This window comes from Podarcis gaigeae (genome assembly GCF_964106915.1).
Source record: "Podarcis gaigeae genome assembly, chromosome: 11".
In the NCBI taxonomy this organism is placed as follows: Eukaryota; Metazoa; Chordata; class Lepidosauria; order Squamata; family Lacertidae; genus Podarcis; species Podarcis gaigeae.
In genome coordinates, this window is record NC_139687.1 from 34,213,022 (window position 1) to 34,235,912 (window position 22,891).

At 40.4% G+C, this 22,891-nt stretch overlaps 1 protein-coding gene and 1 long non-coding RNA gene across 5 annotated transcripts in view; one reads left to right on the forward strand and one right to left on the reverse strand.

Moving 5' to 3' along the window:
• Positions 1-8,167, forward strand: LOC310827407. The gene is made up of 2 exons (XR_014556355.1): positions 1-363; positions 5,866-8,167. It is a non-coding gene; the product is annotated as an uncharacterized lncRNA (long non-coding RNA).
• The window catches only part of ZFYVE16 (zinc finger FYVE-type containing 16), a 25,907-nt gene continuing 10,418 nt past the window's right edge, over positions 7,403-22,891 (reverse strand). For all 4 annotated transcript variants that reach the window (XM_083703112.1, XM_083703115.1, XM_083703113.1 and 1 more), the window contains 14 exons: positions 22,762-22,863; positions 21,175-21,296; positions 20,411-20,792; positions 19,607-19,723; positions 18,734-18,889; positions 17,435-17,659; positions 16,000-16,082; positions 14,574-14,678; positions 13,361-13,511; positions 13,093-13,173; positions 12,203-12,365; positions 11,150-11,255; positions 9,403-9,564; positions 7,403-8,667 (listed from right to left, as the gene is read on the reverse strand). In XM_083703112.1, coding sequence (XP_083559238.1) covers positions 8,503-8,667; positions 9,403-9,564; positions 11,150-11,255; positions 12,203-12,365; positions 13,093-13,173; positions 13,361-13,511; positions 14,574-14,678; positions 16,000-16,082; positions 17,435-17,659; positions 18,734-18,889; positions 19,607-19,723; positions 20,411-20,792; positions 21,175-21,296; positions 22,762-22,863 — 2,120 coding nt within the window. In that variant the 3' untranslated portion in view covers positions 7,403-8,502. The remainder of the gene's footprint in view (positions 8,668-9,402; positions 9,565-11,149; positions 11,256-12,202; positions 12,366-13,092; positions 13,174-13,360; positions 13,512-14,573; positions 14,679-15,999; positions 16,083-17,434; positions 17,660-18,733; positions 18,890-19,606; positions 19,724-20,410; positions 20,793-21,174; positions 21,297-22,761; positions 22,864-22,891) is intronic.

Below are 22,891 nucleotides of genomic sequence, written 5' to 3' on the forward strand. Positions count from 1 at the left end.
CCAAGCAGAAGATGTAGGGAAATGGAAATGTGAGGAGGTAAGCAAAAGTATACTCGGGAATAGAAAAGGACCTTAAAGCATAAATAAAGGATCTGCAGCTAACTGCAAGATATGGCCATGAATGAAGGTATAACAACATTTCAAAAACACCCTTCATTGGAGGATCACAAGGTGGTTTACAATACAAAAACATGCAATTTTTTTCATTCCCTTGAGGTCTATCAACACAAACAAAACAGGTAAGAACAAGTATGAGCATAAATTTCACAATGTATCTTATAACATTAAATCATTCTTCAAGGGACATAAATTACTTGCACAAAAATTGCTGGTGTAAAGAGACAACATTTCTGTGATGGGATAGTGAGCTGCTTGTGCGTAAAAGCTTGATCCCTCTGGGGTTTGGCTGGTCATCCAAACCGAGGCACTAACGGAGCCCCCAAAGCATGACTCCGTCAGTCGCTGGTAGAATCTGACAGTGGGCGTCTACGGAATTTACGCCAACATAAAAGCTGTTTGACGGACATGCGCCTTCGTGACTCTCTGCGTGACAGTTTCCGGCGAAGGGTGGGAGTTCCTAACGGGGGTCTTGTTACCTCTTCGCTATTCTCACTAGAAGTATCCCAGAGCCTCCCCTCCGCTGTGACTCCTGCACTCCCCCTGCTGGTTCCTTCCTCTGCTGCAGATTCTCTCCTATTCTCCTGGAGCCTGTCCACCACCTGTCCCTCCGATGGCAGTTCCCTGACATTCACCTCCCCCCCAGGGCCCCCTTCACCCCCTCCCGCCTCCTCTCCCACTGGCGGTGAGGGCGGAAAGCCCCTGAAGGAACTCTCCTCGTCGTCCGAGGATTCAAACACTTCTAGCCACGGCGTACCGTCTCTCTCCCCGTCTTCCTCTTCTTCGTCGGAGTCGGCTTCCTCACCCACCCCTGACTCTGGGAACCCTTCAAACTCTCCTTCCTCATCGGTGGTCCCAAAGTGTTCCCTTCTAAATCGTGCCACGGGTTGCGGTTTTCTTGGGAAACGCTGATGAAATGTTTCTATTAAGACCTCGTCATTGACTACCTCTGCTGGTACCCAAGTGTTTTCCGACTCTACTTCCCCCTCCCATTCTACCAGATATTCCACCTGATTCCCCTTCCACCTGGAATCAATGATTCCTGCCACGTTCATGTCGCGCTCTCTCTCTTCTATCACGGGCGTTTGGGTGGCCTCTCTCTCACGCTCCCCCCACTCACGTCCCTCTCGGTACGGCGACAGTAATGACCTGTGAAATACTGGGTGTAATTTCATGTGACTGGGCAGCCTGAGTTTGAATGCTACTGGGTTGACCTGCTGTATGACCTCAAAGGGTCCCAATCTTTTGGGTCTCAATTTCTTACTCCCGCCCTTGAACGGTAGTCCTTGGGTGGATAACCACACCCGGTCTCCCACCCTTATAGTTTCACCTTCCCTCCTATTTCTGTCTGCTTGCTTCTTATATTCTTCCTTGGCTTTCTCTAAGTTAAGTTGAAGCTGACGGTGGATCGCTTCCATCTCTTCAAAAAAATATTCCGCCGCCGGCACGCTCCACCTCTCCCCTCCCTCTCCTGGGAATGCCCGGGGGTGACACCCATAATTTGCCAGAAAGGGACTCATCCCTGTGGACACGTTCTCCGCGTTGTTGTAGGCAAATTCTGCTAGAGGTAACTTATCCACCCAATCATTTTCTCTGTCTTTTACATAACACCTCAGGTATTGTTGTAAAATCCCGTTTGCCCTTTCCGCTTGCCCATTTGTTTCTGGGTGCCGGGCAGTTGAGAAATTGAGTTCTACGTGCAGTAAGCTCATAAGTTTCCTCCAGAACCTGGAAGTAAATTGTTTCCCTCTGTCGCTCAAAACCCTCAAGGGGGCGCCATGCAACCTAAAAATATGTTCTACAAACAACTTGGCGGTTTCCTCCGCTGTGACCGCATGTGAACAAGCTATAAAATGACACATCTTGGTTAATAGATCTACCACCACCATGACAGCTGTTTTGCCTTTGGATTTTGGCAGGTCCGTCATAAAATCTATGGATACTGCCTCCCATGGCCTTTCTGGCGTGGGTAAGGGTTGTAATAGCCCCGCTGGCGCCACCCTCTCTCCTTTCGCTCGCTGGCACCTGTCGCAACCCCTGACATATTCCCGTACGTCCTCCCTCACCTTGGGCCACCAAAACTCCCTGGTAACCAACCACATGGTTTTGTGCTGTCCAAAATGTCCCGCTGTGGGGCTGTCATGCAACTGCTTGAGTACTCTGCCCCTCAGTTCCCCATCGGGTATGTACAGTGCCCCTTTGTAATACAATGCCCCGTTCTTTTCTTCAAACCCCCCTGTGTTCTCCTCTGTCCTCCTGAGCTCTCTGAGTTTCTCTTGGGCGTATTAATCGTTCTCAGTACCCTCTATCAGTTCCCTCTGCCCCACCAATGCCGCCCCACACACCCAGCGGTCTTCAGGGATTACATGCCTTGCCTCAGGCGCTCCCTCCCCCTCTAAGTACTCAGGTTTCCTGGAAAGAGCGTCCGCCCTCACGTTCTCGGAGCCGGGCACGTAACGAATCTCAAAGTGGAATTTGGAGAACTCCTGGGCCCATCGCACTTGTCTCTGGTTCAGCACTCGGGCTGTTCTCCAGTATTCCAGATTTTTGTGGTCAGTTCGGACTTGAACCTTGTGCTGCGCCCCAATCAGCAAGTGCCGCCATTTCCGGAATGCTTCATGAATGGCGAGCAGTTCTCGGTCGTATACTGTGTAGTTCCTCTCGGATTTGTTCAACTTCCGCGAGAAGAATGCACACGGTCTCCATTCAGACGTATCTTTTCCCGGCTGGAGAAGAACGGCCCCCACCGCTCGGTCTGACGCGTCAGTCTCCACTCTCATTGGTTGTTGTAGATCCACGTGCAAAAGTTGCTCTTCCGACGCAAACGCCTGCTTTAAACGTTCGAACGCCCGCTGCGCTTCTTCCGTCCAAACAAATTTCTTTTTGCTACTAAGACAATCCGTGATGGGCGCTGTTAAATGGGCAAAGTTTTTGATGAACTTCCTATAGAAGTTTCCGAAGCCCAGGAACCTTTGCACGTCCTTCTTGGTCTTTGGTGTTTTCCATTCCAGTACCGCTTGAACCTTGCTGGGATCCATGGCCAATCCCTTGTCAGACAACCGGTACCCCAGGAATTCCACCTCCCTGGTATGAAACTGACACTTCTCCAGTTTCACCCACAGCCGGTTTTCTCGCAGCTTGCTCAGTACCTCTCTTACATCTCGCACATGCTGCTCCTCATTCTCTGAGTACACCAGGACGTCATCTAAGAACGCTACGCAGTTCTTGTAGAGCAGTGGCCCCAGGACGTGATTCATGAATGATTGAAAGCAGGCGGAGCCCGCTTGTAATCCGAAAGGCATAACCCGGTACTCAAAAGCCCCCAAGGGGGTGAACATAGTGGTCTTCCACTCATCCCCCTTTCTCACACGTATCAAGTTATATGCCCCCCTAAGGTCCAGCTTGGTAAAAATTTTCCCTTTTCTCACCCGTGTTAGAATGTCATCAATTCTAGGCATAGGGAAAGTCACTGGTTCTGACACTGCATTTAGGGCCCTGAAATCACATACAAGCCTGGGCTTGCCCGTGTTTTTTTTGTCCACAAAGAACACTGGGCTGCCCCCCACCGCTCGTGACTCTCTGATGAAACCTCGCTTGAGGTTCTTGTCAATGAACTCCCTTAACTCCTGCATCTCACTGTCTGACATTGCATACAGCTTGCCCACTGGCAATTGTGCTCCTGGGAGTAAGTTAATTTGACAGTCAAAGGGTCTGTGCGGGGGCAGTTTATCTGCTTCTTTTTCGCTGAATACGTCAATCAAGTCAGCGTATTGTGGTGGCACCCTCCCCTTGTCCATCACTTCCATCCCTGCTAGAGTGGCCCTGGCCCCTGCCTGAGCCTCTCCCTCCTTGCAGTGTTCTAGGCAATGTGCTGATCCAAAGGAAACTACTCTCTGATGCCAGCCTACTAGCGGATCGTGTAGTGCCAGCCAGCTCATTCCCAATATAATAGGAGCTCCTCCCAAGGTGGCTACGTTAAACGCTATCAGTTCTGTGTGTCTTGCCACCCTCATTATCATTGGTACAGTTTGTTGGTTCACTTCTCCTCCCAACAGCTCCCTCCCATCAATCGTGGTAACCTGCAAAGGCTTACTTAATGGGATAGTCTGTATCTGGTGTTCAGCTGCAAACTCCTTACTCATGAAATTACATGAGCTACCTGAATCCAATAGCGCTTTTATCTTCAGTGGGTGTCCGTTTGCCAGTTCCAGCAACACCTCTATCACAAGCGCTGGTCTTGGAGGTTCCGGCGTGGGCACATTCACTACTCCCTGGCCTGGCTGCTGTGCCCTGATGTTGGCAACCAGGCGTTGGCTTTTACTTGCTCCGTGATTTCTTCTTCCTCCTTCCCCCCAACAGTTCCCGCCATCCCTTGCCATTCCTTCCTTTGCGGACAGACTCTGGCAAAGTGACCTGGCTGTTGGCAGAGATAGCATCTCTTGCCGCTCTTTCCCTCCTTCTTCCGCCCTTCACTGGTGTTTGAAACTGCGCGCGCGCGCGCTGTTCCAAGTTCCATCGGCTCTGCTGGTGGGAAAGGCTGCTCCGGAATCTCTGGAATGCGGAAGTCCTTCCAACGTTCCCCCTTTCCTTCCCGCTTTTCCATAGCTCTAGCCTCCTGGCGTGCTCCTATGGACAGCGCTGATTTAGTCAGCTGATCCATAGACTCCGCCCTAGGCGCCCGGGAAAGTTCATCTTTCACTGCCGGAGAGAGACCTTCTTCAAACAGCATTTGAATAGGTTCACTAGCAAGGTCCCACCCTAGTCTATGAATCAGCATGGTGAACTCAGTCCAGTACTCACGTACAGATCGGCTCCCCTGTTTACACGCCATTAACTGTCTGCGCACCACCCCCTGCTCGATCTCGCTGGAAAACATCAAGTCCATGGCGCGAAAAAACTTCATAGTGTCCTTTAAGATTTCATTATTGGCTGCCATCAGGGGCCGAACCCAGTCCTTCGCCCCTCCCTCTAGATGGCCAATCACGTACGCCACTCTAGAGTTCTCATCGGGGAAGTCATCAAACAGTAGATTGAGAGCATATTGCATCTCTGTCCTAAAGGCTTGATAGTTCCTGGGATCCCCCCCAAATTTCTGCACCAATCCAGGCACCCGTCTGGCAAGTGGGGTGGTTTTCCCTTTATCCGCATCTTGAGCCCTCCTCTCCTCGAGCCTCGCCGTTTGCAGCGCCAGCTGGACCTCCAACGCCCTGTACCTTTCTTCCAGGCTTGGACCTGCTCCAGCTCCAGCTCCTGCTCCTCCGGTTCCGGCTGGTTCGCTCATGATGCCCTCTGCTTGCACAAGCTGCTTTCAAAGACTGTCAGATTGCTGTGATGGGATAGTGAGCTGCTTGTGCGTAAAAGCTTGATCCCTCTGGGGTTTGGCTGGTCATCCAAACCGAGGCACTAACGGAGCCCCCAAAGCATGACTCCGTCAGTCGCTGGTAGAATCTGACAGTGGGCGTCTACGGAATTTACGCCAACATAAAAGCTGTTTGACGGACATGCGCCTTCGTGACTCTCTGCGTGACAGTTTCCGGCGAAGGGTGGGAGTTCCTAACGGGGGTCTTGTTACCTCTTCGCTATTCTCACTAGAAGTATCCCAGAGCCTCCCCTCCGCTGTGACTCCTGCACTCCCCCTGCTGGTTCCTTCCTCTGCTGCAGATTCTCTCCTATTCTCCTGGAGCCTGTCCACCACCTGTCCCTCCGATGGCAGTTCCCTGACAATTTCCTATATGATCATGTTCAAAGGAAGAGGCAGTATAGATCGGGCAATTGCCTGAACTTAAAAAGGAGGAAGAGGACGGAGTCAGCAAGCAGTGGTACCAAGGGGAAAGGGAAGAAAGGGGGTAAGATTGTTTCTAGTACTATGACAGTAATGGTAGTCTAAAAGCTGCTAGTGATTTATAAGAGATCATTAAAGTTAAATTTGTGCAATAGCATTTGTATTTTACCTTATTAAGGCATTAAACACAAAATGTACTTGTTTATTAAACCATTTTAATGTGAATTAGCATTTTTTGCTCAAATTCTATTTTTTATTGTTTTCCCTTCAGGATATTGTGGCTGGATATTATAATAAAAAGACAAGTAGTTCAACTTAATTGTAGTGAAGTGTCACAACAAACATCTTAAAATACTTCTGTGTTTTATTCTAGAAATATTGTACAGATAACCCTTAAAGACTAACAGGACCAGAAATACCTCCAGTTTCCTTCTCAATTGACAATTTATTCAATATGTGAAACACACATATTTTGCCAATATCTGAAGAACTACTTTGTGCATATCCAAGCACCTGGCATTCTCAGTGGTATTTTTACTTGTCTTTTTTCAACCCCCACAATTTGCCTCTAAAGCAACTTGCTATGTAGCATGAGAATATTGTCTGAGAAACACAAACAGAAGTAGTTAGGGCACACATAAGTTGAAATCCCAGTCTTTATTTCTCTACTGTGCATTTGAGAACACTGAAAATCAGTTTCTTATAGCAGGTTATTTAGCAAGTTGTATCTTAAGTACATGGTCTGTAATACTATAAATAAGACCACACACATTTTTTTTATGGCCAGAATGTACCAAAGTCAATAAGCTTAACATGTTCACTTTTAAAACAGAGGCAGAAATCTTCATGGTTACTCTGAGGAACTTTAAATAGTAGATTTGGGAACAGATAAAGTTCAACTTTAATAAGCAACTGAAAGAAAGGGACCTTTAAGCAATATATCACGGCTTTTAAAATATTGTTCTGTCATTTGTTAAATACTTGTCAGCTTCATTCATGAAGATTTTAATAATATTTATACATTTTATAAGGCCTAATAATATTGTTCTAAAACAAGTGTTTATAAAATGCTATTTGTTATCTATAAACTGAAAGGATCAATTTCCAAGAGAACATAAAGCTATTATGACAAAATGGGTTACAATTGCTTTTACACAATATAATGTTGTACAAGCCATGGTTACATATGATGGGTCAATATTTGAAACACTTAGCATTCTTTGCTGCAGCTGTCTTCCTCTGTTCACCGATACAAGAACCTAGATATGGTATTATAATGAATGTTACTGTAAACTTTAGCTTGTCCACAGAATTTTAATTCTGAATAGAAAGGAGTGCATTGGTTCAATGATAATAGTCTAATGGCCAGCAATTTCTCAACGTCTCCAAAAATCCTGTGCCACCATAACATAAACTGGCAAACATTTTAGTTTATAAGCTGTATTTTGATACAACATAATATACCCCAGTGAATGTCAAGAAGGCATCTAGATACAATTAGAATGCAATAAATTCAGTCTAATACTTTAATCAAACATACACATAGGCACACACAATTTACTTCTGTGCATAACAAACAGGAACATTATGCAGGCATTATCAAAATGTATTTAGAGTTCTCAGGTACTAATATCAATTATCCTCATATATAAATGCTTATTTAATGCAAATACCCCAGTATAAAAATAAGTACTGTATACAGGAAACCGTTCATGAAAATTCACACTTAATACATTGTTCTCCCTGAAAATAAACAGGGATACCAAGAGGTCTCAAAAATCAGAGAATGGCGCACAGACAGACTTTATGCCTGATTTACTGCTACAGGATGACTACTTTAAGGGTCATCTGGCTTCTTACTCATTCTTGGAAAAACCAAGAAACTGTACATCTGAGCATAGAAGAAAAAAGATTAGGTATTTAATATAAAGGGTATTCATCTTTATGTTCAATAAATTCATTATAAACATATAACAAAGTTAGCCATTCAAAAAAGTAATTCCATGAGAGCTGACAAATTTTGCAAAAGTGCATCATTATACACTTCAAAAACATACCATTAAAAAAAAATCAGAGTTATAAAATTATCACAATGGTAAGAAACATGCTGTGTTTATAGGTAATATTGATCTGTTCAAACATATCCCAAACACTTTAGCTTACACTTATCTTTTTTAAAACAAACAAACAAACAAACAAACAAACAAAAACAAACAAACCCAAAACTATTTAAGAATAGCCTATCAGACTTGCATCTAATTTTAAAAACCACCTAAAACATCTGCAAATGATAGATGGATATCCTTCAGTATTTTGCACACACAAGCTAGTTTTAATCCTTTCTTGCCTTTTACTGGGCTGTATTAAGTGTAAACTTTCAGAACGTTAGATAATGGTCAGGTTTTTAAAATGATATTTCATGTTGACATTAAGGAGGAACATGCTCACATTTTAAAAAGGTAAAATATTATTAAAGATGTGTTACTAAATCATTGGCTTTTAAAAAAATAAAACCTGAATATTTCATCCATAGTGTAATCTAACTGCTTTGGTATTGGTCACTGCTAGCAATTCAGTCCACTGCAGTATAACATACACGCCTGTTATATTAAGAGAGATTCAGTGATGAAAAATATTAATTCCATTTCCATTGGTAGATTTGTAGCATTTGATGTCCCACCATGAATTACTGGGATCAAAGCACTATCCAGATCATTTAGGTAATGCTGGGGAAGAAGCTTGCCTCCAGATCCTGCCTGGTATTCCACCTAAAATAAAATAAAAACGTGTTTGATTTACCATAACAAACAATATAGACAGCAACACATTAATTAGATATATATATCCTATTCAAAAATCTTCAGGCAGTTTACAATCATAATTTAACATTTAAAAAAGAAATAACAACAAAGGAATCAACCTTTCCCAAATCAACCTTTCCCAAATCATTCCACTAAGTTCCACAAGGTGTCCACTGCTGGAACTGAATTTGTATGGGTGGGGGCACTCTCACAGCTCCCCAATGGATCAAAAGAAAAACTTGCCCAACTCACTGATTTAAGTTATTACTGGGACAAACCCAAATTGCTATTCCTCTGGATACCTCATATGCCGAGGTCATCTCCAATGTCCACTACATGTCTCAGCTCCCTTTACTATCCCTTTGCCATGACCAATAAGGGTGGAAACCTTTTCCTCTTGCCCCCTTGAAATATAAGTTGGAATAATGATAATCTTTCCCACTTTCTCTTTCAGCTCTGTATATTTTCAAGGCTTAGATCAGCAGCTGAACCAAAAGCAAAGTGAAGGAGAGAAAGTGGAGTGAGCTGGGACAATGGCGGAAAGAAAATAATTAGCTGATATTAATTAACATGAAGACATTTTTATACCACATTTGTTCCATTTTCCCCAAGTTCATATAGGGCATATTCAATACAGAGTTCCCAAATGTCTATATGAGCACCACATATATAGATAGATAGCTGAAGCTTTTAAAAAGTTACCCTATCGGTATCCATGGAGACTCTCAGGCCTATCTTGTTCATTCCATGACTTTTCAGGGTTTTGAGATGTTGGCGAAGGGCCATACAAGAAGCCAATGCAATTTCTTTAGCAAATTGATGAGCATGACTGGATACCTCACTGGCCTTTAAGAGATAGAACACCTGAAATGTAATTAGAGAACAGTTAGCTATAGTGACTTCTTCCCTAAATAGCAGACTTTTTCTCACTAAAATTAAAATGACTACTGCAGCAGCGATAACATTCAATGATAGGTATGTTGGATCAATGGTGTTCACTAGAATTTGCAAAGGGACAAGATAGATGCAGGAATTTAAAAAATAAAATAAAACAAAATGTGTGAAATCATCCAACTATTGGAGAATAAAAATGTATTCAAAATGCAGATAAACATTCTGAAATATGGAAGCAGAAACAAATACCTTTCCCAAAAGGCCAATTCCAACTGTTAGCTCTAAGTCGTACTTCCTCCCACCCCTAATTCCCAGACTATCTGTCCCATTCCCTAACTCAGACATTTATGCTGCTATTAGCAAGAGTTTGCCTAACAATAGAGTAGATGCAAAGCCAGTACAGTGGTACCTTGGGTTACATACGCTTCAGGTTACATACGCTTCAGGTTACAGACTCCGCTAACCCAGAAATAGTACCTCGGGTTAAGAACTTTGCTTCAGGATGAGAACAGAAATCATGCTCCAGCGGCGCGGCAGCAGCAGGAGGCCCCATTAGCTAAAGTGGTGCTTCAGGTTAAGAACGGTTTCAGGTTAAGAACAGACCTCCAGAACGAATTAAGTACTTAACCCGAGGTACCACTGTATAAACCAAAGTATTGGGCTGAAAGGGAATATAAGTCTAAAAGAATTCAATGTCTGAACCTAAGTGATCCTTATCCTACAAAGTAGGATGCAGATGAAGATTCTAGAGTGGTTCTTTTTTTTTAATATCCCAAACCCAACTTCTACTCACTTCTTAAGTACTCAAACCTAAGAACAGACAAGTAAAAATGTTTCTGAAAGAGTAAATGGATAAAATATCCTTCCAAAAGCTTTTGTTTTATGGTAAATCTTTTTTCTTTTTTAATATAAATTTTCTGATTTACAACCATAAAGAAGAGCAATACAAAATACAGCTGGTCTTTCTTTACATACACCACATACTCCATCATACTGAAGAACCTTCCTGGGTATCAACTTCCTTATGAGGTAGAGATCACTACAAAATGATCTCTTCGTGCCTGGTGAGACAAGCCTGGGGGATCCCTTGCATATGTTCTTTCAGAACAAGGTGAAAAGGCAGGCGTGCTGCCTTTCATCAGTCAAAATACTAGTGGCTGAAAAAAGTTTCAGCTTCCATGTCTCATGGCCAAGTAATAATCTGGTGCTTTTCTGAGTAACTGCAAAAACATAACAAATCTCATGTATTAAGTAAACTAATGGATTACTATTTTAATAAAGATTAATAAGGGTATTTTATACAGAAAATAAACTGTAATTTAACTGGACTAAGTACGAAAGAGACAATGTTTCATAAATATACTTACAGCTTTCGAAAGTAAAGAAATAATCAGCATTTGAAACACTGGTGGGAATTGGGGGTAAGGATATGTAGCATGAAGAATTCAGCAATCTTGTATCTCGTTCACACACAGATACCTTTTCAATGTTTCAAAAGCTTCATTTAATATTGTAGCAAATATTTGTTATTTTTAGAACAGCAGCATTAACTTACTTCTGTACACTTTACAAGTTTATTGTCCATTTCAAAATATTCTTCTTGGACAATTTTTTCGCTTGGAACTCCTTCCATTGATTTCCCATCTATTGGGCTTGTAACTCTATGAAGCAAGATTAATACTGCATTAATTGCACCAGTCAGACTCTTTCACTACATAATATGTTACTGGAAGCCAGCCCAAATAGAAATTAATGTAGCATGTCACATTATATAGAATTGTATCTACTACTGTCAACCATCCTGAATTTGAGATCGGATGGAGCAAAAATGTAAGTCTGAAATCCAAGCAGCTGCTTAAGCACTAGCTGAGCGGAATGTTGAATGCCCATCTAGTCCAGCACCCTGCTCTCACAGTGGCCAACCATTTGCAAGAAGGACCCAAAATACACAAGAGCAAAGGCAATTGTCTTTTTTATTCTTTCAGGCTTTTTACAATTTTTTATGTAGGCCACCTAGAGAACTTCAATTCTGAAGCAACATAGAAACACATTTAATAATAACTTAATTCAAGTCACTGTTTACCACCAATTCTGAATCCACAGAATGTTGCAAGTGAAAAACATCAATTACTGAATTCACCTTGTTCAAACTGGACTCCTGGACGGTTCCTCTGATCTGCAGCATGTGACCAGCTATGTGTGCATGTTCTAGGGCGGTTGCAATAGTACTGTGTCATCACCCAAATTTCCTACACAGCACTTTTGCTAAACATTCAGTCTCACTGTGCATCTTAACATTTTCTGTATTTCTCTTCCACCTCCTTATTCATGCTTGCTTCCACATAAAATAATAAATGTCCATAATATCTAAATTCATAAAATATTTAAAATGTTCATAGGGCAGCTCCGAGAGACTGACTAATCTACAGACCTTCAGATAAATTAATTTTTTAAATAAAGCATGACCAAAAGATGTTAGAAAAAAAATCTGTATATAGGAGGATTATGCAAATAGTTGTCAATGTCAGACCTTTTATTTTTCAAATAACTGGTGACATTTTGCAGAAAAATATTAACACACATTTTGACTTTTATAAAAACATCATACCTCACATTTGTTTTTTCTTCATTTTCTACCCAACAAATTTCTACATATTCCCTCAGATCTCCAGAGTCGACTTTGCCACACGTAATTCTAAAGTCCTTTTTCCCCCTTAAAGCTTGACGCAAGCCATCCATAATCTCTGGAGTTATTTGAACCATTATTCCATCTATAAAGAAAAACAATTACTTTAATAAACACAAAACCAAATTATTTTATTACAGCAATGGGCAAAATCCTGTGCCTGAGATCCATCAGGGTAAAAGATTCAGCTGAAGCCCAGTTTTGATGGTAGGACACCAAATACATCACCACAATAATGATACACTTGCAGTACATGTTTCAGCAGAGCCATTCTGCTGGCAAAGAAACACCTGTGGAACAGCTGAAAAAGGAGCAGAGTTGTGAGTGGAACAGGGAAGGAGCACACTTCAGCTGTATCCTACACCAATTCAAGGAGGCTGGACTGCTATAGTAGTGGCTTTTCTGCCTCCAAAGGAGGCCTGGACTAGACCTTTGGGAGTACCTTTTAGGATTCTAATTCACTATCATGCCCTCACTGCATCTCTGCTCCAGCATGACACCTGGCACACACAATGCCCCCACAACTTCAGCAGAAGAGGGGAACTGGGGGAGAAAAAGGTGCAGAGGACAGGATATGCAGCATTGGACTCTGTTTTTTTGTCATGCACACTAAACTCACAAGGGCAACTTTAGTGAGAAATACAATGGAGCTACAGAACTTTTGCAAAAAAACAACTTAGCCATACAACACTCTTGGGAACATGAGTACAATGCTGACACATCTCTGCCTCAGGGACTCCTCCTTCATCTCTGACATGACTGCAAACAAACAAACAAACAAACAAACAAACAAACAAACAAACACCACGTACCTTCAACAATACTAGATTTCGCAAGGAATCCAGAAGATGTTTTTAGGGCTCCATTGAACACAACAAAGCTTGCACCTGTAACTAAACAAACATCATATATGTCAATTGCTCATACAAACTTAGAAGTATTTTAAACATAATTTGAGTAGGTATTTACATTCTGTGTTATACTAGAAAAACAGTGTCCAGCCAGCCCGTGACACTCACATACCAGACTAAAAAACTGACCACATGCTCCAATGGACACAATACTGAGGAAGACACTTACTTTTCCTAGGCTGTCCGGTAGCACTGTTTGCTTGTGTCTGATAGGCTCCATCATCATTCTGTATACAGACTAAATGAGAATCTGCTTCAGCACTAAAACTGGCTCCAATGCTAATGACATGCTCATTAGAAGTATTTATGACTTTCATCACCTGTAATTACAGAAATGTCATTAAGAGAGAGTCAGTGTGTGTGTGTGTGTGTGTGTGTGTGTGTGTGAACATGAATCCTTGCTGCTTCTTCTAACTCCAAGGTTGAAGCCATGTCCCTAAGTATGTCCCTATGTCCCTAAGCTATGTCCCTATCTAGAAATAAGTGCAGTCGAACACCATAGAACTTATTTATGAGTACACATGGATAGGATCAGGCTGGAAGTGAGATTCTGATAAAATGTTACTGACCTTCACATAACCTTGACCATTCTTTATTTTCTCAAATTCAGCACTTCCTCCTTAGCACACTACAGGTGCTTCAGAAGGCCAAAGCAGCCACTTAAATACTTTGTATAATGTCCTACCCACGAGCCCCTTTTCCTACAATTGCTGTGAGTTTGGCTGTAGAGCACATAAGTTTAGCCTCACAAAACCTGGGGAAATACTGCTTAGGACCCAGAGTACAACACATGTACAGTGGTACCTCGGGTTACATATGCTTCAGGTTACATACACTTCAGGTTACAGACTCCGCTAAGCCAGAAATAGTGCTTCAGGTTAAGAAATTTGCTTCAGGATGAGAACAGAAATCGTGCTCCAGTGGCGCAGCAGCAGCGGGAGGCCCCATTAGCTAAAGTGGTGCTTCAGGTTAAGAACAGTTTCAGGTTAAGAACGGACCTCCGGAACGAATTAAGTACTTAACCCGAGGTACCACTGTAAATGGAGAAAATCCTATTATAGGGCCTACAAATGTTTCTTATTCAAACAGCTAATTCTTACATATTAAGATGTTAATAAATTCGCAGGCTGAAACATTTACATGCTTTACTCTATTTTATCCTGCCCTTTCCCTAAAGATAGCAATTCATGATAGTTAGGATTTAATTACTATCCCAAGATCACTCAGCAACCTTCATGGCTAAGTGGAGATTTGAACCTGGGCCTCCGTAGTCTAAATCCAATATCAGTCATGATGCCACACTGGTACTATGTAGTCTGTATATAAATTTTTGCCAATTTTTTATTACATCTGCTCCAGCCCTTATGACAAATTGTTCTTACCTCATTATATCTCCTCAGAGGTATTTTAATGTAGCTTCTACCCATTTCCATATGAATAAATAAATTATCTATTGTATGCAATGTATATTGATAATTCCGAAGATCCTGCAATGCAATAGAAAGTTGATTAATTTATACATTTAATTTTCAATGGTATGCATGTCTCATGACTACCGACTGTTGAATATAAAGGAATTACCCAAAATCTAGTACTGTACCAAGCTATCGATAAAACATGTATACCAAAAAATGTATTAAATGTGAACTATTATCTTCTTTGACTCACTTATTACAATAACCAGTTACCCACAAGGTAAACTGAACCAGTTTGAGAAAACAAAGTTAGAGAACATACTACCTGCTAATTATAGTCAGCTAACCCATTCTATTTTTGTATACAAGTTGTGCAGTATAGAAATGATTAAATAATAAGCATGAGAATTAAAAAAATAGCATAACTAGGCAGATGCATAAAATTACACTTTTTGTAAAGTTACAAAATAATACTCACATGCCCACCAAGTGTGAATAAAGCCCACCAGATACCTTTCTATGTTATACTTCCAACATTTAATTAACATGTATGTAACTTTCATAGGACAAAATGACACATTCTGTTTACAGCTCAAGCCAGTAGACCCCAGTTCCACTGAAAACAGCGACAGGAGGAACAAAACGCAAGGGGTAAGTGATGGACAGGAAATGTGCTTAACAATTGCCTCTGCAATAGTTCCTGATACTGTACACATTTGTCATGGGAACATGGAGCCAGAACACATTTCCTCTGGCCACCAAATAAATCTATTCAATTCAGCTCTGCAATGCTGTTGTTTGTTTACCTAGCAAACCACCCAAAATGTGGTTAAGCTAGTATACAAATGGTCCTTATTAACTTTTCTGCTGTTCACTACAACAAGGAACTTGATAGTTTTGCTTAAGGCTAATGACAGACCGAATTAACTGCTGGATTTTATTTTCAAAAATGAAAAATCTACCATTGTATGTTTCTTCATCCAAGCATTCCTAGGTGTAACCTGAAACCTGCAAAGCTTAGTAGCCTAGGAGAGCTTAATCTGTTAAAAGCCTGCTACCTCTTCCAATACTCCATCTTAAGCCAATGAAGACTTTATAGTTTTAATAACAATAGTTCTTCCACTCTTGCCCCACTGCTTCACTTAACATTTAGCCTGATGAACTTAGGGAGAATTTTAATTTTCTCATTATTTTGTGACATTTTGGTTGTTCTAAAGGTATCATCCAATTCTAGATTCTGAAATTTATCTTACTGATAGTTTCCTATAGTTAACTGTCAACAGATACTTAGGCAGCATTAAATAATACTGAGATCTTGATTTCATTTCTGACGATGCAATTTTAGTATCAGCAACAGGGCAAGAATGAAATACAAGCAAAAGCATATACTCACAACAAGTAAATTCATGACTGTGTGTCCTATTTCTCCAAACAATGACTTCCTATGTCTAATACTTGTCAAAGGAGTTGGGTACACTAGCAAGAGAAAAGGGAGAAAGTAAGAAACATGCATAACAGAATAATTTCTAAATAACCCAATCACTTTAGAAGTTGACACATTATGGTTACTGGAACCAGTATTTATATTATTTATATATATATATATATATATATATATATATATATATATATATATATAAAATTGCTGGGATCCAAACACTGCAAAGGTAGTCCAATATACTCATGGGTGTTTTGTCTTTTGTTCTCAAACAGCAGCCTCTGATGTTATACAGCAAACCATTTTGAAAATCAGGATACTTTCAAAACTAGTTTGTAATGCAACATGGAGGTGTTCTACCTGGAATTGTTTGCAAAACAGATGAAGACGGGTGTGGATGTGACTAGTCCCTCAATGCGGTGGTGGTGATCAGTGGAAGTCCCGTGTTGCATTTATGAGCAGGGAAAGTATGCTATTTAAAAAATGAATGATTCATACATGATGTTTACAGCTATAACTGTCCCCAGCCATTCACATGTACTTCCAAATGTAATTGAAGTGCAAAATGGTGAGGGGAGAGAATTAGTAAAAGAAATAATAAATAGGGGCATATAGATTTGCACTATAAGGCAATGTCTTGGCAATGAATTTCTTTAATTTCAGAAAGAGATTGCTTTCAATCTTTCTGGCATGTCTTTCTAAACTCAACCCATGGAAATTGACATCACATAAATCATTTATACTCTTCTCTTAGCGAACTGTACAGGAGGTCCAGAAGCCTCTAAATAAGATCCTGTACTGAATTAGCTGAAGAAATATCCAAAGAGAAAGCTAAGAACATAATAGAATGGCCAGGATAGCAGATGCAGGACATTTACATGTAATATCTCTGTACTAGATTCAATAGTCACTGGGAGGTAGCAAGCAGCACATTCTTGTTATGAAGATGGCAGCACATTCTAAGGTCAGAAATGTATTTTAGATTGTGTTGTATATGTCTGTAGTCTACACAGCATTCATCGCTAACCAATGCTACAGATTTGTACTACACAGAAACTTTCATACCACACATTTTCAGTGAGTGGAAAACACTTCATTCATTCCAAAAGAGAAAATATTTCATATGTTTTCTTCAGTGGTTCCTCAAATTTCCAGTTTTTCCACTGGAAAATAGTCCTTGCATTTTCCTCTTAATCCCCACCCCCCAGATAGCCTTTACATCTTTACTCATACAATACTGAAATGTGCTATCAAAAAGACCCATAGGAAGATGAATAAATGAAACTGACATTCGCAACCACATTGAGGTCAAAGACTTGATGTCAATACACAATGGATCAGATTAAAGCACTGATCTAAGTATATGAAATAATATGTGAATGAAACTCACCTCCATATTCTGCTCCTAATCTCAACATTAAGCGAATTGGAAACACCTTTGCCCATGGCACCTCTTGCTTCTGAATAAGAATACCACATAAAAAAGGATTTTGGGGTAGTATGAGATCATCCAGTTTCTGAAAAGTTGGTGTAACAAATAGGAATCCACCATTCTCCTTGCTTCCAAGAAAGCCTTCAGTGAAAGTAATATTTTCCAAATTTCCTATGAATTTTCCTGGTTAAAAGAATACATATAGTCAAAATCATCATAAAAGCACACTCCTGATCCATGGACATAATAATAGCTTCTAGGGCAAAATAAGACAAATGACTCTGGCCCCAAATATCTGAAAGATCACCTCCTTTCATACAGGTGTTAAAATCAGCAGAAGGGGCACTCTTTGTAGTTCCATCAGCCTCAGAAATCGGGGGTGGTGGTGGCCTGGGAGGGGGCACTCTCCATGGCTGTTCATCAGTGGAGGAATTTCATTCCCAGAGATGTGCCTGGCATCTTCATTATATAGTTTCTGTCATGTGCTGGAGTCACATGTCTTTACCCTAGCCTTTGACACCCAGGATACATATTTTCAGGACTCATCCTGTATTATTTTGACTGTAATTTGTTTTAAACTGTTTTTAATATTGAATTAATATTATGGTGAAGGGTGGGTAATAGCAATATCAATTTGTTATTATAAGGACCATATGCTGAATCCAGATAATAGGATTGTGCTTGGATTCCCGACACTACTGCCCCCACCACCTATAGCACCATGACATAACACATCCGAACAAGTCACTCATGAGAATTAGGGGACCATCCTGAACAGCTGGCAGGGGCTGCAACAGAATTGGATTATTAATGGAAATAGAGAGGTGGGAAAGAGACTCCCCAAAATGAGATCAGCAACTAAGGGTGGAAAATTTCCCTGAAATGCCTGTCATTTTTTGAGCAGCTCAGCAAAGAACATTGGGTCAGTTCTTATTATTTGAACAATATAACACCATTAAGATGAATACAGTGGTACCTTGGTAGTCAAACACCTTAGTTGTCAAATGTTGCAAACCCGGAAGTGTTCTAGTTTGTGCATGTTTTTTTGGAAGCCAAACGTCCGATGCAGCTTCTGATTGGCTGCAGGAAGCTCCTGCAGCCAATCAGAAGCCATGCCTTGGTTTTCGAACCTTTTCGGGAGTCGAAAGGACTCCTGAAATGGATTAAATTTGAGAACCAAGGTATGACTGTACTGAAAAGGAAGTATTTCATGAAGTCTGATATGTACTGCTTTCAAATTATAGCAAAGTTTCATACCTTTCATGGCATCCTTATATATATTAATAAATAATTTGAATATTTCTTCAGGAACATTATCTTCATTTGGCAAACAAGGTAACAGTATAATAATTTCTGCCTGCCCCAAACCATGCAGTCCATTGGTTGAGAAGTACCAGCACCTTTCTGAAGAATCTTATTGAGAAAAATAAAATAAAATTAAGCAGTAGAATATTTTATTGTTAAATGCAGGATATTAAATATATATATATATTTCTGCATAGTAACTAAGACACTAACGTTAGGAAGTCTAGGCTATATTCAATGTTAGGGAAGTGTAAACTCACTGAAGTATTTCCATTTATTTCAATGGGTCTTTTCTGAATATGACAGTTGTATAGCACCATCTGTATTGAACGATTTACTTGACTTTTATAAGATTTTATAAAATTTAAAAGTCCTTGTTTAGAGATGGTTGCTATATTAGCCACAAAGATTCAAAATAGAAAGGTGTTAACTTTTATTGATGTGATAATTACTTACTTCAGCCTAATGAAGAATTTGAAAGGTAGTATAATCCAACTTCAACCAATAATTGTTTAATTCAATGTATCACTACCAATTCAATGTATTCCTACCAAAAATGCCTAGAACACTTCAAATTTATACATGACATCCCCCCTGGGCAAGTGTTAAAATATGTCCGGGGTCATGCTCCAATAAAAAAAAAAAAGGGGGGGGGGAGAATGAGTTTTGTGATACCTAGTTCCAAAATAACTTTAAAAGGTAGAAGGCAAGAGTAACGGGAAAAAAGCCTCAAGTAAAACTAAAGATTTAAGCCTACAGGTTGGTTCATATTTCATAGCAGCAAACAAACACATTTACATGCCATTTTCCTTGTGTACCACTTACAAGGCAGTATCTTGACATTCACAAGAAGATTTGCATTCAGGATGAATGTTAGTGGATTAGGTTCTTCAAGTAGTAAAGTGACTTGCTTATGAGAAGGATGTTCTTCTATTAAGGATTCTAAAGGAAATTTAGAACATTATTAGTTCAACAGAAGGTATTTTCTTACAGCGAGCAGGAGGAAAGCAATTTCTCATTGTAAAATATAACACTTTAATCAGAAAAACAGTCCAGCAGTAGATGTGAGCATATCTGGATTTGATGGCACAGTCAGCACATAATGCCAAGACAGACCATGGCTTATTGTAAACAAGCAGCCATGCAAGCTCCCAGAGAAGAGATTGCAGACTCTACTTCTCCCCATTCATCCTGCAGCTGCTTTGTGAGAAGCCATGGTTTGTCTTAGTCTGGGATTATGGCTTAGCTTTCTCCAGTAAAACGAGCTGCAGACTAAAGTTTGTCCCATGATTTATAGTTCATGATTTGTCTGGAGAGCTAAGCAACAAACCCCAGTTCTGATGACATGCTAAGCTAAACCATGATTTAGCTCAGCACAACAGCAGAACAGAGGAGGAGCAAAGCAGCTACATTATGTGCCAATAAGGACAATATTATTTCTTTATATCTTAATTTCAATGTTATACATTTACCTTTTAATTGATTTTATTAATATCTTATGATTCTCAATATTATTATACACTTCTAAATTGCAAAATCAATGCAACGTAGCACATTACACTGAGAAACTTTCCCATTTTTAGAAAACACACGTTTCCCAGGAAAACTACTTGGGCAGAGGAAACTCACCTTCTCCTTTTTCTCCTCTTGCAAGCAGAAGAGGAGGCAACCCATTATCCTCAGGAATAAGGCTGATCTCCTTGCTAACACAGTTTTCAACACCACAAAGCATCCTGTAATCTAATGGACTAACAGTTACATCACTAGCTTCATTTGTTGTGGCAGGAACAGGGTGCTTTACTGGTTCAACGATAGTGGGGAATTCAGCAATCGCAGGAATCAGACAGTCAGAATTACATGACAACTCAGGTTGTCCTACGGGAGACAAAATATCTTCTTCTGGAACAAAAGAAGGAGGAGAACTGAAGTTCTCAGTTTGTCCAGCAATATGCATTTCATCCTTTGGTTTGATATCAGTTGCACAAACAGTGTCATTTGTTGAACTTTCAACCTATGAAAAAAGTTATTCAGTTAGATTGAACATTCACTTAATTCAACAGTGTGAAATCTGTACAAGCATTTCAAACAGAAAAAAATGAAAAGAGCATTGTTACATAGCCATTTAGCAATAAAACAATATATCACCTATTTTTAAACACAATAAAAATGTTATAAAACAGAATCATCATGAAAATCAGTAAAACAGTATAATAAAACAGGAATTCAGTAATAACAGGGTGCATTCTTCTTACAGACATTTGAAGCAATAGACGGATGATGCTTCATATATGGCAGAGGGAAGGGTATTCTAACATGCAGAAACCAGGATGGAAAATGTCCACTTCTTATTTTTAAGAACACATAGTAGCAATTTATGATAAATTGTGGCTTACGGGATATGGTTCCTGTGGGGATCTTCTGACTCCAGATGACAATTTTGTTGTGTCAGCAACTTCCCCATTAGGCAAAATACCGTCTGCAAACCAAACTCTTTTCTGTTCTTTAGGGCACAACCCTACAAGGAGAAGGAGAAATAAATGAGGATCCCTTACTTATTTTTTATAAAACAAAACCACCTAACACTTCCAAAAAAGCCCTGCCCTGCCCTGACCACAATAGCAGTCCACTTAGAATCATTACTACAACACATAGCAATCAATGTCTTCCCTCAATAATGGAATGGAGACTTAATGAAAGTCAATAAACTGAAGCTTTATCCAGGTAAGACTGAGGCACTGTTTCCTAGAACAGTTGGATGGGAACTGGCCTGTTCTGGGTAGGGTCACACTCTGAAGAAAGTGTGTAGTTTGTGGGTATTTCTGCATCCATTACTGTCACTTGAGGCAAGGCTCAAGTGGCCTCAGTAGCACAAAGTGCCTTCCATGAGGCAGTCTGAACATATAAAACCAATGCTACCATGACTGCATTGGCCACCAATTAGTTTATGGGCTCAATTCAAGATGTTGGTTTTCAGCCAGTATCTCAAGGACTTCCTCTCCCCACACGAAGCAAGCCAGACTCTGCAATTGTCATCTGAAGTCCTTCTCTGTATGTCTACTCCAAGGGAGGCATGGAGTGGAGGAACACAAGTACTGTCTGTTTCAGTAATGGTTTCCCGCTTGTGGAATCATCTCCCCAGAGAGGCATGCCTTGCATCATCTTTATCTACTTTAGCTGTCAAGAAGGAAGGTTTATTTTTACCCAGGCATTTGACACTTAATTTGGAGGATATTAGGTATATATGTGGCATCTTCCTTGCTTATTTTTTTAGTGAGGTGGGTTGAGTGAGATCTTTGTGCCTTCTAGGTTTTCTTTTTATTCTGGTGATTATGAATATGATTATGATGAAGTAGAAAAGATCAGATGAACAGTTGTATATCTCAACACAAATATACCAAAACATGAGGTTTCTGCAGTTAGTAAATTTAACTATTGATGCACAAAACTATCTAGAAAAAGATGTACACAGGTGTGCAAATAAAGAGGCTTGCATGGAAGACTTGTCTCAAGACTAGCCTAGAGGAGCTCTCTTCACCTTTTCCAGGTTATGTCTCAAGGCAAAGTCTGGAGACATTGTGTTAAAGATGTGAGATAATCCAACAAGGGGCTTATTGACATTTTTGCCTCAAAATAAAAATTCTCTCCTCTGCAAGTTCAGGTTAAAACATAGCATAGGTCACTCTTTATCAGTCATCACTTTGCTGACATCACTTCAAATTGCAGCAACACTGCTAGCAAGAAATTTCATTTCCTGTTCCCTGTCCCTCACCCCCAAACATATCATGGTTTGAGTGTTGAAAACCAAACACAAACAGAGTATGCATATCCCACACAAGTGAACACCAGCTGCAAGTTTGTTGTGCTATCCTATAATTGTCTAGAGAGGCCCCGATAGTAAATTTAGTCCTTCAGGTTACCATCACCATTTGGCTGTTTAAATACAGACGTGGGTAATGAAACAGAAGGAAAATTAGGTGTACCGGTTGTCTGTGCTTCCTGCAGAGGTGAAACAGTTGAATATTCAGAGGTACCAGAATTGGGCACAAGACCCGTTGGGCTCATCATCCTTTCTAGTGCCTGTGCTAACAAACAAAATTTAAAAAGTTTAAA